The sequence below is a fragment of the Anarrhichthys ocellatus genome, unplaced genomic scaffold (assembly GCF_004355925.1).
Source record: "Anarrhichthys ocellatus isolate YVR2014 unplaced genomic scaffold, GSC_Weel_1.0 scaffold5, whole genome shotgun sequence".
NCBI lineage: Eukaryota > Metazoa > Chordata > Actinopteri > Perciformes > Anarhichadidae > Anarrhichthys > Anarrhichthys ocellatus.
This window is the reverse complement of record NW_022280035.1, coordinates 14,919,904-14,938,036: the sequence shown is the minus strand read 5'-3', so window position 1 is coordinate 14,938,036 and position 18,133 is coordinate 14,919,904. Positions and strand designations below refer to the sequence as shown.

Below are 18,133 nucleotides of genomic sequence, written 5' to 3'. Positions count from 1 at the left end.
CTTTCCTTGGGATAAGTTTGTGCTCACTTTTTCCACAACATTCTTCTGTGTTAGATACTTTTTGCTGCAGAGAAAAAAAAAATAGAGTAATTTAAAAATGAATATTCACAGATTTAAGATGGCTGATTTGATTTATCGCTGGTTGATAATGGCTCAGGGATTAGGACACCCCAATACAAAGTACATTTTCAATCCTTAATAAATACGAGATTCGTTCTACCAAGCAGTTTTTCTGGTGATAACTGATCTGACGACAGCATGTCATTGAAATGCATTTCTTACCATCTGGTCAGCCAGTCGATGGCCGCCCTGTGCAGTTGCAGGTGACCGGCCCCCTGTCCGGCACTGGCCAGCGTGGCCATGATGACCATGAGCTCAGGGAAGCCCGTTCCATCCCCATTGGCCAGCATGTCTGTTGCCATGGGAATGAGTGTGCTGAGGAGGACAGTGCACACACCTTCGCCCACCTGGCTGTTGTCACGCACAATATGTGTGGTGAGCACTTGCAGGAGCTGTCGGTTTTCTTGCACAACTTCCAGCTGCTCGGAGTCTTTGGGCGGGGTGGCCGTCATGCGCGTCAGCCACGACTGCAGACGAGAGGGCTCCACACAGGCCAGCTGGGCCAGAGTGCCACACAGACACAACAGGCTGGGGTTTGGGCTCTTCTCCGCTGGAATGGACAACATCACCATTAGATTTAGGCAATCTAAAGCACTGCCACTTTACGAGAGGCTTGTCACTGTGCCTCAAATGTGGCCATTCGTAACGGCACTCAAAAACATTTGCCGTTACATGTGGTCAGACATCATTTCGTATGAATCAGTTCATTTGAAGCATACCTCAGCCTTGTGAAAAGCTTCCTTTATTGAAATGAACGGTAGACTTACTGAGCTGGAAAAGCTTGGTGAAGAATTTCAGCACCCTGTTGCAGAACTTTGCCGATAGATTTTCATTGGCTGTCGCCATCATAATCTGGACGAGCTCACCGCTGGAAAAAAGGAGCACAGAATATGTGAGGTAGCGGTATAAATGTGTAAGAATGCAGCCTGTGTCATCAGTTGATCAAATACCTGAATGAAAAGAACTCTTCCATGGCCTTGCGGACTTGAACGCTCTCGAGCTGCCTTTCAAGGTACTGAAGGCATTCCTCAAGGACAGACTCATCCAAACCACTAAAACATGATCAAAGATTGATGAGAGCAGTGAGAATCAAGCAAACAATAAATGTGCTGGCAAGTAAAAGAAAACAGTGAGCTAAAACAGGCTCAAAGCTCCACAGTGGGGCGTGAGTTACAGTAAGCAATACAAACAGCCGTTTCACGCCACACAGTGGTTTCATGTAAATATCAAACATATTCTTAAGGCTGGTTTATTTCATTATCTTGTTACACGTGGCATACCTGTTTGGGTCTGAGTGATTGGCAATGATGTTGTAACACCCGGTCACCAAGCGCTCATAGATGCGGGCCAGGAAGGCGTCTGACTCCGACGGGCCGAGGATGCGCTCCAGCGAGGTGCTGCTGATCTCAGCCACACTCTCTGTGCTGCTCTCCAGGAGGAGGGGCAGCAAAGTGCGCACAACCTGCGAAGGATTCAGCTCCTCTGTGCTGAGGAGACAAACACGCAGCAATATTTAATCAAGTTCACAAGTTTTACGTTTTTGTAATATGTTAAATGACTCAGATTTGACAAGCACTTACACAATGAGGTCGCCAGTGAGGCGAACCAAAGAGAGTAAGATGTGTTTGAGAGAAGAGGCCAGAGGTAAGGACTGACAACTCAGCGTGCCCAGGTGAGCTGCTTGGATGGCACTGATGTAGCTCTCTGATGGAATGGTATCATTGGCGAACGCATTTCGCTGACAAAGAAAAAAACAAAAAGAATATTAGTCTCATAATTGCTGGCATACCGAGTAGGGCAGGGCAATATCAGTAAGTCATATCTTGATATTTTAATAAATAACTATTACAGGAGTGGAATAGGAGTGGGTGATCCAAAAAATATTAAATTTACAAATCATCCTTCAAGCTTCGTGCCAGCCCACTGGTATAAGAAAAGGCTCCTATATACCGTCCTATATAAACTGCTTACAGCCACACTGAACCTTAATCAACAACTAGACTCACGTACCCATGAGCCAATGTTGGGGAACTCATTGGTGTTGATGCCGTTCCAGGTCTCACATATCGTCTGTACAGCCGATGGTAAGTTCTGCATAATAGTATGACCTGTGGAGTTTCATTAGAAGTTGAGGTTGAAACAGTGAGTGGACAGAAAGGTTGTGAAAGTGAATGTACCGTTTTACACTTTAATTCTTCCACATACCCAGCTGGTTGGCTTTGCAGCGGGTGGAGCCAATGGACAGAACTGCAGCATAACCTTGGAGCTTGGCATCCGTCAGCTTGTTCTCCCCTTCCTCTGGGATGTTCATTAGTAGGTAAGACCTGGTCATGAAACGTTGGTCTTTTAGAACAAGGATTCCAGCTTGCTACACTTAATGTGACCTAGATGAGCATGTCTGATGTTCACAGTTAAGCAAAGTGCAGAAGTTAAGAGGGATCGCTTTCTCACCTTGTGAAGGCCGTGTAAACATCAATGAGCTGCAGTGTGGCAGGCAGTAGGTTCTTCGTGATCTCCGATGTCTTGTGGGCGTCTGCTTCAATGGCAACCTTGGACATATGCTCATCTAGAGAAACCTGCACTTTTGAGATGACTGCGTCCAGTGTATAGATGGCTTGTAGAGAAGGTAACTGATCAAGTGGAAGGATGGCGTTTGGGTCTACGCCAGAGAAGGTAGAAATCTGCAACGGAACCAAGTTGCCCAAGAGTGACAGTCAAAACGTGGTTTGGAAAACAATCGATACAAAAATCAACAACGGTTGTGTTGTAATCATTACCTGTCTGGCAATGTACTCCTCTGCTAGCTCCACGTCATATTTAACGGTGCTGCACTTAGCAGCAGTCATCTCAACCAGAGAGGCTGCTTGCTCTGCTGTCATTCCCTGCTTCACCAAGTGCTCCTGTCCGTGATGACATGGGTATAGTCATACATTAAAATAAACCACAATTTATAAAAGACTATAGATACTACATAACAGGATTATGGATACAGTACAGTGTAAGATGTCAATAATCATTTGATCTAAATTTGACAGCTTTGAAAACAGTTGAATGTAATATTTTTTGAAGTCATTCATTTGTTTTGTCATCTCCCATGCTCATTAGCATTCTTTAGGACCATCAGGTATCAACAGACCTTGATCCAGTTCACGTAGGTAGACACCCGGAGACGTGCGGACCATCGCAGTGTGTGCAGGATGTCACTCTCGCCGGGATCGCTGCAGCCAGTCTTCAGCTGCTCCATGTAGGCTTTTGACGGCGGTAAAACACCCAGAATCCTCCACAGTATCAGGAAGTAATAATGAAGGGAGCATGCCTCCTGTGCAGGTTGATACACAAACATGCACTGTTTATTCATTTGCACTCAGTTAATGTCAGGGCTGAAGTTTATTAAGTTACTATTGATTAAAACTTAACACTGACCGGTCATGCTTCCCATTAAAAGCCTTTTAAAATCAAACAACTAGGGAAGGCTCTAATTTTAAGCACATTGAAGAAGAGCAGTCAATTTCAAATTGTATGTGAATGATGAATGATGAAGGTGGAGCCACGAAGAGTTGGTATGTTAAAGCACTGAGCAGTACTGGGATGCCCCCTGCATCATGGACTGGTCTACCCTGTTCATGTTCTCACCGTAGGAGTGATTGGCTTGCTCTCTTGTCTTCTTGCTGTGTCAAACTGAGAGCCTGCAACCAGGAGTGAGACGAGCCACGCATACAGCTCATCATATTTAACTGCTCCACTGAACAGCTTTGGGAAGACCTACCAGAAGAAAAAAAAAAAAGAGTTATGTTTGAATACAATTCAAATTGTTTCTCCCCACACACACACACACACACACACACACACACACACACACACACACACACACACACACACACACACACACACACACACACAGTGTGTGTGTGGTCAAAGTCTCACCTTGCTGTCCAGTCTGCTGATATCATCTTCAGATGCTTCCGGGGACAGAACGCAGTAGAATTTGGGCTGAACATTTGAATCTAAGAAAGGTTGAAAACAGAACAGATTATTCTCTCATCTACTACCACCATAGCCTCATCTTCTTCACAGATAACACGCAAGAAGCCAGACTACATGAAATACATGTCGCCATCTCGGCTTTTTGCAACCCAATGCTGAATAAGACATTTTTAGGAGACCGAACAGGTCAACAATAAACTTTCATGAACTGGAAACACACTGTGAAAGGGTTTAAGTTGTAAGACGAAAACACAAACAACTCCAAGACCAGACAACTTTGTGGTAGAGACCTGTCAATCACAAGGCAGCCACACCCTAAAGCACACCGTGCTTTATGTCGATCTAATTTAAATGGGACTATAATTTACTAAATAAACATCAGGCTGTATTGAAGAAGACTTGAAACTAACAATTGAGACCATAAAGTCATGTTTACAATGCTTACTGGGTCAATAAATTAAGTGAGAAGTAGGGTCATTTTCTTAGACTTCTATACAATCTACCTTCTTTTTGCAAGCAGAGAAGTCGCCCCCTGCTGGCTCTTAGAAAGCACCGCAATGGCTTCACTTTTCAGACCCTGAGGTTGCCGTCTTTCTGTTCTGTTCAGTCAACGATGACAGATACAGGAACACTAAGTGACCCAGTTAGTTCTACATAATGGCACTGGAACGAGCACATGTCTTAATACAATATGTCATGCTTTGGGCCAGAGGGTTAAAAAAAAAAAAAAGCATTTCCGTCATTGGTCTTACCTGCTGAACAGTGTTTGGCCCAGTTCTCCTCCACCTCTTTGAATCCGTAGTAAAGTGGGATGCCGCTGCGTTTGCCCCCGTCCTGAACAGAACTCGGCCCAGTGGATGGTGGGGTCAGTAGGTTATACTGCACCTGTAAATAATGTCCACGAGAGAGAGAAGCTGAATTTCCAGTGCTACACACATGTCACATTTATTCAAAGATTGAGAATTGGAATAAAGATAATTTATACTAATTTTTGTTTGGCAGGTAAATCAAATAACTCAAAACAAAAATTTACCGAATCTGGAAACCATAGAAATAAGTGAATCTGTGGTTTTATCAAGATGTGTAGCCAATAACTGCTCCAAAGGAATTGAATAAGAAGGTGACTGTGGGGATATTCATATAATCAAATGTGCCTTATGTTATATTCAAGATGCGATCTTTGAGGTTGCTCTGGATTGGAGAAAGATTAAATCTATTTATTTGCTGAACAGTATTTTACTTAGTATAAAAAGTAACAAATATATAAATCAAATAGATAGATCTACACTTAATCTACGCTATTCATCAGGACAAGACAAATTAAAATAAGCAGTTAACCTGTTCAAAAAGGTACAGCGGCGCCCTGGAGTAGTGGCGCAGCAGGTAGTCGAACACTAGACAGAGGCGGGCCAGGTTGAGCGGCACAGCCTTCAGCTGGGCGTCTTTGCTCTGAGCCACTTCAGTGATGGCTTGTGTGACCAGCGTCAGGACGGACCGCCGGCCGCGCTCCGACAGATTGTGGAAAAGCAGCAGTAGCAGCTGGAGGTGCTCGACATTAAGGTCGTCTTCTCCGTGCACAGAACTCTGGATGGTGTGCTGCTTCAATGTTCCCAAAAATCTATAAGAGCAGGAAAGGAAAGGCAGCAGAAAGGAGAAATAGGTAAAGAAAAGAAAAAGTAGAATAAACTATGTGCAATTATAAGCTAGTCTTTGTTTTAACAAGCACATTTCTATCTATTCCCACAGCACTGTAAAAGGTGTGTCCCCTTTGGTCACTAATAATGGTAGATACTGACATACTGCCAAACTTAAAATGGCCTTTCCTTTCCACCCATCTTATATAACATGGAGGACAAAGTGAAGGAGAGCATTTTCTGTCAGCACTCTCTAACGCGTGGTTGATGCTTTCCGTAAGAGAAGCTGGCACGAGGTGAATTACATAATCACAGCTTGAGCAAAGGCTACGCTAGTTGTCGCAGTGCTTTTTGTATTTAAGTGCCCGCTGCTCACAGGGCTTTTCAGACACAACGGTCCCAAAAGAGTTTACTGATAAAAGCACTATTAACAAGACTGAGGATCTTTACAAAGACAGACAATTTGTATTTAAATGCTTTAGAAACAGGAGGTCTTACCAATCTACATCTTAGTTATTATTTTGCCGGGGACATTCAACCGTTGCTTATTATAATGCATTTAATACTCAACATCTTTCTTTACAGGGCTTGTATAAAGGTGATAAATGATGTCCACGAATAGGAGATACGAGTTTACAGCTCATTTAAATTCTTCTTGCCTCGTCCACGTATAAACACAGCTGGTGACACTATATTGAATATATGAACCAGAGGAGAACTGCAATGGCTGCCATACCTTTCCCAGACTTTCATACACTCGGGCACATCCGGCTCTCCTTGCAAGCTGGCTTTGTGCTGCCATATGAGGAGAAGTCTGGAGAGCACTGATAATGACTGAGGCTGAATGTACAGAGGCCAGGGACCCTCGGAAAAGGGTGCAACGCCCAACTGCTGAAGAAGGGTGCTCTGGAAAATACAAGAGACACAATAATAAGTCTGACGTTGAATAAACAATTCAGAAATAATAGGTTCATTAATGAGTTACTTGCAGGGTAGATACTGGCATAAAACAAATCCCTCTTACCTGCAGGGCTGGGGATGGAAGATCTGATGTTACCAGGGTGTGGTTGAAATGATACAGAGCTAAAGAAAACGCTTCATCTGAGGAGCCTGAGGAGAACAAACAGCATTAATCCCAGCAGCATGCTTTGCTTACTACACCATTCATTAGCTACCTAGCCAACAAAGGGAAATTAGGGTAAAATTTGAGATCATTTTTATGATAAGCAGTTTTTTTTCTTCGTGTGTACCTTTTACATCTTTGTCCACGTCTTTGATGATGCTGGCGAGTGTAGCCATGTGCTGCTCTGTCAGAGACACGCTCAGGTAGTTGCGGATGAAGTTGTTCCTGGACTTGAGCATTGAGGTGGTGATGAAGTTCAGAATGCTGGAAGCTAAACTGAGGAACTTTTGGAACAAAAACACAAAAATATGAGTTGCTGGCTTGTCACACGTAACAAACATTATTAAAAAAAAAATACATGTGCCGTTTAGACTGGACTTAATGCCGCAGCATTGTTCTGTTTGTTGTCAGGTACACACCAGTTCTGGGTCTTTACGTCCAGCTAAGATGTTGCCATTCTCACTGGGATTCTGCTTGCTGGGGCTCTTCAGTCTGGGAGAGGTCTCCAGAGGTGGGGGTGGGGGAGGGGGCGGGGGAGCGACTTTGTCTTTGGTGGGAGAAATGGTCTCTTCAAACCAAAGCCCCAAGATGGGTTCGCTGTCATCATCTGCAGACAAAACAATTTACATGAATTTCTTTGAGTGAGAAACATCCCAAGACATCACAAGGTATTTGTGGAGTGGCAGTGGTGTGACCAAAAGACAAAATGTGAAAAGCTGCAACCTGGTGACACCTATGACACTGTGAAGGCGGTGGACACGAGCCAAAGACGGCGGTAAAGAGTGAACATATAGACATCCTGTTGGTGAATATCCACTTAAAGAAAATGACAGTTTTTCTCAAGAAATTCACTTTCAATTGTTATCACTGACAATAAGGAAGAGCTCATTTATTGTATTTCCCTTTTTCTGGACTATACTTGTCATTACAACAGGCAGTGGAATGATAATGACAGGGCTCATGCTGGAGTGGGTCCCGATGTAATTCTGTTTGATGAAAAACTAAAAAAAAAAAAAGGCTTTCGACAGTGTTCCACGCTCGCGTAGCCTATTATTATAAAGGTTATTATAAACTAAAGGTTTTCAGATTTGTGTAGCTCCAACAGATTCCCAGAATTTATTAATAACTTCTATTAAAATATACGTATTTATATAGCAGGCTATATTGAGTTCATAGCTGCCTTTCTGTGTGTGTGTGTGTGTGTGTGTGTATATATGTGCTATTGGCAACAATGAGACAGACAATGCTATTCAGGTTGCCGCTTGATTTAAAACATGTTTTGAAACTCTAATGGAAGCTGAACAATATGTACTGAAGTGAAAACACATCAGTGCTGCATTATTACACAGCAGAAAGCATCAACAGGCCACAGGCATCAGACATATCTAAATTTGTATGCAATACATTTGCTACAAATTAACAATTCTTTTTTTTTTAAAATAAGATAGATCTCAATTTTGCGAACTCTTGACATTTTTATACACCGAATTAAATATTATTTTGGTGTAATACTACAATACTAGCAGTGGCAGTATGGAAATGAACTGCCAAGTATGCTCTGAAGTGATGCAAATAAACTAAAAATAATAAAAAGAAATTCAAATATAAATTGTCTCATCTAAGAGAATGTGCAAAGAAAGCAACCAAGTCTTTGAGGCCCAAAAGGTCTCTTTCTTCAGTTTGACTGCTTCCCTCTTCAGGTGTTTCACAGGTTCTTTGGTTTGATGCTGTTTCATCTACCGTTTATCTATTTGGAAAAGCCATGAAGATTTCATCATGGCAGACTTTGTTTATATGTCCCCGACCTCCCATGGGAAACAGGAAGAATTCATTTGAATGAGGGATTTGAAAGGAGCCTCTGTCACGACTAAGATAGCAGCTCTGTTCCTCTCTTTATCCGAGTGCAAAACATGTCGGCAGGTCTGGTTACAGGACTATAAAGTCAATCATCAATCTAGTGTTCTGCTACTAATTACCACTACCTCAAGCGCAAACAGTGTATGTCATGAATAGTCTATGACTAGCAGAGAACACCCTCCAGGTTTTTCATTGTTTCCCACATGTGCATATAAGGCTACGTCCACAGTAATAAGTTTCCCTTTAAAACCGGGGCTTTAAAATGAAAAACGATATACGTCATGTGGCTAGATACTCAAAGATGTTGTTTGCTTGGGCACAGATAACTGTGCAAGCTTTCCTCCACAGGCTGCTACATACAGAGTTGATCCTCCAACACAGCAGCACTCAGTTTGTTTTTGAGTCATCCCACACCCACTCAGCGCCTCTCACCCGGGACAACTCCAGGAATTAAAATAAAGTTGAGCTTAAATCCTGGATTTTTGGTTCCAGACCCGGTTCCGTGTGTACAGGTGGAGCCCGACTACATCTAGTTTATCACTCGGTCTCCTTCCCCATCAGAGACGTTGCATCCTAAAATGTAGTTTATTTTGCCAGGGGTTGGTTTCCTGAAGACTCCTAACTGACAACACACTGAACTCCCCCCCCTATCACTCTGAATGGTGGCCCCACAAGGCTTCCTATTTCAGGAGCTATCAATCAATGAAATGCATTTTAGTAACATTAGACTTGAAAACCATCTCAAAGCAGATGTACCCAGTTGAGGTGTCTACAGATTAATTCAAACACAGAAACAACATTTAAGTGTGAAAAGAACACCACTTTGAGTTGATATTCACATCTGCATGCAACAAACAAAAAATCCAAACTTTCCAGTGACAGCAAGACGTAGCAGCGTGTTTAAGCCCTTAGTTTACAAGCACAACTTGAATTTACTGTGTTCAAGAATAATACCACCGTTTTGACATGGGTCCTACATTACTTTTGTATAGAGGACGTTTTCTGTCTGATGAGTAATGCAATGACAAGTAAGAACAATGTGATGGTCAATGAAGAAATGAATAAGATCTGAGATAAGGAATATTACCACAATCATTTTAAATATTTACCTCAGTATTGATTAATTACTAAATGTAAAAAAAAGAGTCAATATTAACTACAAGTTTGCATTAAAGTTTTCCAGGACGAGGCAGACTGGATGACAAATGGGGGATTTTTTTAGGACAGAGCTCTTGAAAGCACCTTGGTCAACCCGACTGGTCAGCAACTCTTCAATTATTTACCCAGCTCTAATCTAAGGGTTTTAATATTTGCAAAAACAATAATGTGCTCCCACATGTCAACACTGCTGGTATTGTCCTTTTGAACCATACGGAGCCACAGATGAATCTCTTTGACAAAACATTGTCATAATCACGTTCACTTCAGTCAAAAGCAGCGTTCAGACTCTTCATCTGTGGCTCTGTCACTCTCTCAGCTATTAGGGCGACAGCTCAGAGCCCAGATTGTGAGACAAACAATAACAAAATGAATCTAGCACAGTGAAGTGGACACCAAGTCTTTGACCCGAGGACAGAAAGCTGCTGACCTGAGACACAAGTTGCACTTGTCTTCTCCTGTCTTCTCTCTGCTGAAATAGTAGACACTGTCAACTACACTGTCGCATCGTGCGATGAAGGGACAAAAGATTTGAATGACATTACTGTGTGTGTGTGAGTATGTTTCAGGGCCGATAACCAATAATTATGTTTGTTGTGAGGATGACGGATATTAATCTCAGTAATGTGAAAATGAAGAGAAAAATAAATATGCATTTTTAGATCGTCACGCTGTCATTTTTTTTTTCTAATACAACGCCAACGTTTAGAGAGTCCTCAGCATCCCTTGAATGAAGACATTCGTTATTGTAATCTTGTTTCAAAGTACCTTTGATTATCTTTTGAATATGACTAATTAATGTCAGATATTGTCTCCTTATTGACAAGCATGTATGGGCTACAAAAAACATTAAAATAAGTTAACATACTTTCGGACTAATTGCTGGTTTCCATAAAGCCCTCCACCGTTTTGAAAGGCTTGTAGTTCAGTAAGTTGATGTTGAATGTTTGCTGGTAAATTGCCGGTACTGCCCCCCATACTTATGGTTAAGGAGCAGAGTAGTCGACGACTTGAATAAAATAGAACTTCCAGTCCTTTTCTTTCTCTCCATTGGCCTCTGTGCTCTGCTGTCAGCTGTGTGTGTGTGAGTGAGTGAGTGAGGAGTGCGCAGCCCCATCATGTCTGAGTCCTCTACTCCTTTCAAGTTATATAAACTGTTTAATTCTTCGTGCCTTTAGTGCTGCTGATGCAATACTATCAATGCTGTGAAGATCAATGTGTGTATTGTTTCTGTTATCATCAGTGCAAGGATTAAAGCAGAAATGATGCCCAGACAACAGCCAGAGGTATGATTATTTTTTTAGAGCTGCTATGTGAGTGCATACTGTAGCATGACTTTTATATTTTAAGGAGGCTTTCTAAAGTGTTGATGTAATTGCTGGAGTCCAGAATGATAAAGTACCTTGACTGCTGTCCTCCTCTGTGCTGCTGAAGTCGTCCTCATAGTAGGTGTTTGAATCTGTAGAAGCGCTGGCATCACTGCTGACTGAGCCCTTCCTCTGGCGCTGGAGAACACAAGCCTGACGGAAGCAAAAATAACAATCTTAATGATGATCATACTTTTTGATACTTTAATCTATTTTCAATCCGACACCAATTTTATTAACAAGGCAGTATGTAGGAGACAAAAAACAGCTGCCAAAACATCCTCCATCATGTTGTATCACATTTGTCTCTGTATATTTAGTTGCACCTTTGTCTTTCTGAACTATGCTACCGTGTGTGTTATGTTGCATTGTACAGATAAAACAGAATTACTTGAAGAAATGTTTTCTTATTAAACAAAATGAAAAAGTAAATTCTTTAGAAAGAAACAAAGGATGTGGGAATTAGGCTTCCCCTTGAGGGAAGCTGACAGAAACTACATCTTTTGACCTTTTGTGTGTTTTCCCAAAAGCAGCACAAGCACTTTTCTATTTGTGAGGGGGAAATTAAGAAAACGACCTGTAATTATGTAAATTACAGGTTATGAAAACATATAATGAGCGCACCTTTTTGTAGGAAGTGAAGAGAAGGGTGAAGAGTAGATTGGTCAGGGGGACGGAGTCGATGAGCCGTTGGACCCTCTGGATGGAAGTGCTCTGTGCCATGATGTTGAGCTCAGCTGGGGGCCCATCACTCGCCCAACCCTGCAGGAAACATGGCTTTAAAGAAATAGAAGGTTCCTTTTGCGTTTGTTTGTGACAGGTTTTCATTGTACGTTTAGATCCATTGCATTATTATTTCAAGCAAATAAGACAACCATTAACCATTAATTATATTTTCTCAGCTTTGTTTGTATAGAATAATTGCTTTGCATACAGTGAATGAGTAGTGAGTAAAGACTGGAATAGTCAAATTAAGTTTGACTGGATTACAAACGTGTACGTTTGCTTTTGTTTACCTTAAAACACAAGACATGATTTTGCAAAAAAAAAACCTGAGAAGCCATTCAGAATGGTTGACCTTTTACACTCATTGTAATGTTTTTAGCAGAGGCTTTATGTATACAATCACAACAATGACATGCGTTTATATGATGTGATGAGTACAACAGTAAGACACTTGTTTTAAAATAATGGAAATTGACTTTAAAATACAGCAAATAGTGTGTGTTTTGATTGTTTCTTGACTTACCCGGTGAAGAGCCTCAACTTGTAGATCCTGGAAAAGCGAAGTCAAAAGTTTGATGGCGTGGTTTGCCAAGATAACGGACAAAACACCAAAGCCTTGGTGCCTTCAGGAAAAAAAGACAAAAATAATGAATGCATTGCAAATCACTTTTCAAGTGTGACCATTTTCTTAAAATGTAATAATAAAATAAAGATTACAGATCAGAGATATCATTGAATAAACGACATAAATTAAAAATAACAAGACAAAACTGAGCCACAGTGACACTACAAACATTATACCAACTGATTTTGTATTCATTACCCTTTGCCAGGACCAAGTTTAGGCGATCCCGCGCCATCCTTGGTGCGAGCAGCAATATCACGGACACGCAGGGCAGCCAGGGGATCCTTCTCTTTGCCTTTATCCGCCAGGGCAGTGGGGCTCAGGTTGAGGATCAGGTACAGGCTGTTTAACAGGCACCAGGCTCCAAGCAGCTGGAAGTTCTGATAATGCTGGAGTTCACAGATAAGAACAACAAGAAAAAACAATCACAAAGAATGTATTTTATAAAAAAAACCTGACAAATTTCTTTGCTTTAACTTCAAAAACAGTTCACATCTGAAGTGGCCCAGTCGGCATTATTTAAAAGGCACTGAACTTGTTCTTCTTTACTATTCTAGCACTCACCTCTCCTCCAGCTCTGCGGGAGTTGCTGATGGCTTGTCCAATCATTTCATAGATCTCCAGCTGTTGCAAACACAACGTTTGTACTTGTTACCATTTTAAATGTGCTGTATCTCGTTACAAATGCTGGCAAGGAAGTCGTTAGTCAGTAAACAAGTAACTCTCTGGGCCCATGTAAAACTTGAGAGTAGCAAAAGTCTCAATGTAGCTAATAACTCATAACTAATATGCGAGAATACATTGAGAATGTTGTACTCATAATACTCACACATTTCTGGACAATTGTGGCTGCGTCATTTTCATAGTCCTCCTCTTTCGTGCCGGTGGAGGCTGAGCGAAGCTGCAAGCCGCTGCCCACCTGCAGAATAGCCATGCAAGTGGCCACACTCACACCTAAACGGGTAAAAATTGTATGTTTTTAGGCTCATTAGTGGTTGTTCTAGCTGCTGCTGGTACATTCAAACACATGTCATGTTGCACTGCTTTATCGTCCATTTTTTGTGGAAGAAATGTGGTATTGCTGTCCCGTCTACAATTCCTCCGAGTTGGAATTACTGACAGTATCATTTTTGTTTTACCAACAGGGAGTTATCACCTACCAGCATAGAGACAGCTCAAAGCCAGCACGGTCATATCCAGTAATCTCCCTGGTGTCAAGGGCTCCAGTACAGGCAGGGAGAGCGTGTCCAAAGCCATGGTGACGTCTATCACCAGGGAATGAAATCTGGAGATGGGTTTGAAGTACGGAAAGGTAATTTAATGTTTGAGAGAAAAACAAAATACACTAGTAATCAAACACAGATGCAGAAACATAAACAGACAATATTGCGACATCAAAACAAATGATATAACTTTGTAAATTATCATAAAATAAAAAAGTATCTAAAATGTGACTTTTGAACTCAGACAATCCGTTTTATTAAATTACCCATTGCGGACCGCAGTGGCATCAGCCACCGTAGCCGGCATGATAAAGAAAGAGTTGGCTGATACAGCATCCTGGAAACGGTTGATGTAGCGCAGAAAGTAGGGCAGGTTGAGACACACTCGCAGCAACTTCTCAGACCCACCTGGAAATTATGGGGAAAAAAGAATGATTAGCTCTCGTAAGAAAAGAACAAAACTGACACACTAGTGTCGAGTCATGTGGCCTGAAAAGGTCGAGGGAAAATGCACTGAGCCAAGATTCTGTTAAATGACCAGCAGGATACACTGCGAGGTGATTGATTCACACTTAAAACACTGTGTGTGTGTCTCTGTTTTATACATTTACACACGTGAGCAAATAGATGACACAGAGAGGCCCTAAAGTTCCAAATTGACATTCAATTTGGAACTAACAGCCTAGAAATCATAATCTGACATGGGGGTGAATACTTCAAGGCTGTATTAATAAAGAGATGTATATCCTCAGGAAACGTTCATTCATTGTGTTTCAACACAAACAGTCGGGGAAACTTTTAAATCATGACACGTTAACAGTATAATTATCCAACAAAGCACCAACCACTCACCAAGTTCCTGTAGGTTTGACACATTCTGAGAGACGAAGGCGTTTTTCATTTTGGCTTGAAAAGCTTGATCTGTGGTTTGGTCATCACAATCACTCTCAGCCTGGAATTGGAGAGAGATATATATTTCAAACAGAAAATCATGATTAATTGCAACCTTATGTTGATTTTAATTTTGTATATGGCAACTTATATCACAGGTTTGTTTATTTTCACTGATAAGAAGAAAATGAAACAAGTTGTTGATGCAGCTGTGGAGCTGATCTGGAACACTTGCCTGCATGTGCGCTGCTGATGGGGAGGCCAAGATGGTGGTAAGGTCAGGGTTAAAAACTGAAGTCAGTTGATTGAAGAAGTTCATTTGTACTTCTTTATGTCGAAGCTCTGGGTTCACAGCACTGGGCAACTCCTTCTGGTCTTCCACTATGAAATGAACATGGAAGGACACCATTTTTTCACATAGCAAAGCTTTGAAGATTTCTGCCTGTAGGATGATTATGTCCATTTTTTAAGTCTCAGTCAGGACAAACATCAACAATGTCACTGAACAATCACTACACCAGTCAATGTAAGACAAATTAACTAATTAAATAATTATAATAACCAATGCATAAGCCCCAAGTCAGCGGGGCCACTTCATTTCTCAGATTTGAATGGCTCCGTTTCAGTTTCTGTTGTCAGTCAGAGGCGGCTCACGCTACGGCGCCAAGTGCGAACACAAACAAAGCTTCGAGGGACACTTACCATCTGAAAGGGTCTTGACGGTTTGAGGCAACTTGGCAGATTTCATCATAGCAGTGAAAGTAATGATTTCTGTGCGATCTAGTCTGCTGCAGCCCGTGCAAAGTCCTTTTATTAGAAGAATCAGGTGTTTCTGAGGAAAAATGAACAGTATCACTCAACTAAATAATGTCCTCTAATGAACTAATCAAAATGTAAAACCAAACACACAAGATTCAACACAACTAAATCGAGACAAAGTGGCTGACAGAGAAAACATACTTATATTTTGTCTGTGGCTAGTCCTATCTCCTGAAAAACAACGTATCAAGTTGAATGCCGTCCTACGTTACAATCTCTCGTGCAGTTTGTTTCTCTCACCTGCGATACCGCACATGCCTCATCAGGGTTCTCCAAGCGCAGCAATGAGAATTCAATCAACACTTTGCATGCCGCAGCAACCGAAAGCAGCTGGTTTCTCGGTACTAGAGAGACAGAGCAGAAGTTATTTGCTGGCTGGAAGAAACAACCTGTAAGATTTAAATATTTGGGCTGAATGGCAGTATTACACTAAAGAGAAAAATGAAAGATACATACTCTGCCCACATACTGTGGTGATGTAGTGAGCAGAGAGTGCCACAAATGAGGAGTAGAAAGGCTCATATTGTTTGTCGTGGTGAAGGATGTCCGATTCACTGCAAATGACAAGTGAATTATCGCATTAAACGCTGTCAAATAGGAATTTATGTAGAACATTTAGAGCATTTTATGCAGCAGAGTTAAGAGAGAACAGAAAGATGAGGATGATTGTATGAGACACTTAAGTCCACTGATAGCATTTAGCTATAAATTAGGAATATGGTAAATAATGGAAAGACCTTCATTTTTGCTCATCATCCTGACACAGTATACAGATCTCCCAACCACTGAAATGTGCTGACCCGTGAAGCGAAAGACCAAACTTTCCAGTTGTAAACATAAACATTTCTTTTAAAATATCACACTACTCTTGTAGCACTCACTCTGCATTATATAACTCTTCGTGTTTACGATGTTTAAAAGAGTTATATGGTCAATAAAACATTGCTGAAATGCTTTGGATGTGATGGTGTAGCTACTGAGTGAGCATCAGAAGTCAGACACATCACACATGTATACAAGTCCAGTTAGATGATTCGTTTGAAAACAAAACTAACAGCCATGATTGCAGCATTGCTGCTTATATTTTCAGGTTGACTGTTGCTTTGGAAATCGAAACTAAACATCGCAAGAAGCTCTTCAGTTTACCCAGAGGGATCAGCTGATGTCACCACTGAAAATGAGCGTCAAGAGTGCTAAGACAACCTGGCTGCTTTGAAACGTTGGGTGCTACTGAACTGATAATCACTCCATGGTGGTGGGTTGGTAGTTTGCGAAGCGAAATGCGCACGTTTTGCGATAAAATTAACGAAAGGTTCCCGGAAATAAACGACGTTAATCCTGGCCCTAACACTCGTTCCCCCTGCGTGACTGGCACTGCACCAGCTTCCTCGTAGTGTAGCACAACCGTGACACATGTTCCTCACGACATTTAGCCTTGCTTATAGTTACAAAGCAGCCATATCGACCAAATATAGTTTTATTGAAAATACATTCACGGCGACCCATGGCTACCTCATCAAAAATGAGTAGAGTGTAATGTTACAAGGACCCCGCCTACTTCCAGCCCAACTACAGACACAACAGCTAACGTTAAACTGACAACCCTGTTAATCTATTTATGTATAACGTGTGTATTGACGTGACGAGAGTAGACTGGATGTGGCTCAAAACATAACCGAATATAATGGAGCCAACTTATGATAGCTGACGTAGTCAACAATTACTATGACTGGGCTATTTCAACGTTACCCAATCATTATGGAAGGCCCCTTGGGTAGCTTGCTTGCTAATGTTTGTGTTAGCTAGCTAATGATGAGGCAAATTTTCTTAACGTACCACTGCGACAGCGACTGGCGATTGCACAGCAATGCATTAAAGATCAATGTCCACTAGTTATAACTCGAGCCGTATTTCAAACAGTTTATGGGCAAGCTAAATAGCATTTTGAGTAAGTTAGCTAACATTAGCATATTAGCTAACGGCAGCAACTGACTCGATGCCAATACAAGTTAAGCTCAAGTAGCTTGCTAGCCGCTAACGTTAGCTAAGCGGGTAACGATTGCCATCGAACTTAACCAACCAAGCTAACTTAGCATGTTAGCCGGCCAGCTCACTCATGGGTGGACACAGCTACAATTTGAGCAAATAAAGACACGCCATGTATTGACATGTAACCGGTTACCTGTTTATTATAGACCCAATAAGCTGAGGTAGCTCTTTCGTTTCAAAAGCGGTGTACGAAGCTGATAAAAGCGGCCGTACTGCCGCTGTCCATTCGTGTTCCCCATCTCCTCCGCTCGACGCCATCTTGAAATCCCATAGAAAAAAAACTGCTACTGTACTGAAGGAAGAAACTGTGAAAGTGAATCACAGGGGGCGCTCACAACACACCACAGGTCAACACTACATTTCAGTAAACAATTACTCCGTTTGCCCCCAACAAACAGTTTTTCATCCTAGGGTAAATACAATTCCCAATTTGTTCATACAAATAAAATAATGGCTTTTTTCATTACATTTTATGCCATTTAATACCTCATATAGGTGTGTACAGGTCACTCATTTCTTGTATTTACTCAATGCATCGTTCCTATCTGACAACACAG

The 18,133-nt window shown here is 41.6% G+C and overlaps 1 protein-coding gene across 9 annotated transcripts in view; it reads right to left on the bottom strand.

Moving 5' to 3' along the window:
- The window catches only part of ubr4 (ubiquitin protein ligase E3 component n-recognin 4), a 50,486-nt gene extending 32,627 nt beyond the window's left edge, over window positions 1–17,859 (bottom strand). For 4 of the 9 annotated variants that reach the window (XM_031844583.1, XM_031844591.1, XM_031844586.1 and 1 more), the window contains exons 1-33: window positions 17,710–17,859; window positions 15,984–16,081; window positions 15,768–15,871; window positions 15,411–15,540; window positions 14,944–15,089; window positions 14,670–14,769; window positions 14,084–14,225; window positions 13,755–13,879; window positions 13,424–13,548; window positions 13,159–13,218; window positions 12,793–12,983; window positions 12,493–12,592; window positions 11,868–12,020; window positions 11,279–11,396; window positions 7,281–7,468; window positions 6,989–7,145; window positions 6,763–6,848; window positions 6,475–6,644; window positions 5,443–5,722; window positions 4,857–4,989; window positions 4,045–4,124; window positions 3,754–3,882; window positions 3,257–3,439; window positions 2,898–3,020; window positions 2,572–2,801; window positions 2,326–2,444; window positions 2,131–2,228; window positions 1,701–1,858; window positions 1,401–1,607; window positions 1,071–1,172; window positions 888–988; window positions 283–670; window positions 3–64 (exon numbers count right to left, since the gene is read on the bottom strand). In XM_031844583.1, coding sequence (XP_031700443.1) covers window positions 3–64; window positions 283–670; window positions 888–988; window positions 1,071–1,172; window positions 1,401–1,607; window positions 1,701–1,858; window positions 2,131–2,228; window positions 2,326–2,444; window positions 2,572–2,801; window positions 2,898–3,020; window positions 3,257–3,439; window positions 3,754–3,882; window positions 4,045–4,124; window positions 4,857–4,989; window positions 5,443–5,722; window positions 6,475–6,644; window positions 6,763–6,848; window positions 6,989–7,145; window positions 7,281–7,468; window positions 11,279–11,396; window positions 11,868–12,020; window positions 12,493–12,592; window positions 12,793–12,983; window positions 13,159–13,218; window positions 13,424–13,548; window positions 13,755–13,879; window positions 14,084–14,225; window positions 14,670–14,769; window positions 14,944–15,089; window positions 15,411–15,540; window positions 15,768–15,871; window positions 15,984–16,081; window positions 17,710–17,834 — 4,711 coding nt within the window. In that variant the 5' untranslated portion in view covers window positions 17,835–17,859. The remainder of the gene's footprint in view (window positions 1–2; window positions 65–282; window positions 671–887; window positions 989–1,070; window positions 1,173–1,400; window positions 1,608–1,700; window positions 1,859–2,130; window positions 2,229–2,325; window positions 2,445–2,571; window positions 2,802–2,897; window positions 3,021–3,256; window positions 3,440–3,753; window positions 3,883–4,044; window positions 4,125–4,856; window positions 4,990–5,442; window positions 5,723–6,474; window positions 6,645–6,762; window positions 6,849–6,988; window positions 7,146–7,280; window positions 7,469–11,278; window positions 11,397–11,867; window positions 12,021–12,492; window positions 12,593–12,792; window positions 12,984–13,158; window positions 13,219–13,423; window positions 13,549–13,754; window positions 13,880–14,083; window positions 14,226–14,669; window positions 14,770–14,943; window positions 15,090–15,410; window positions 15,541–15,767; window positions 15,872–15,983; window positions 16,082–17,709) is intronic. The other 5 variants (XM_031844584.1, XM_031844589.1, XM_031844585.1 and 2 more) reach the window with 3 other exon arrangements.
- Window positions 17,860–18,133: the final 274 nt, after the last annotated feature.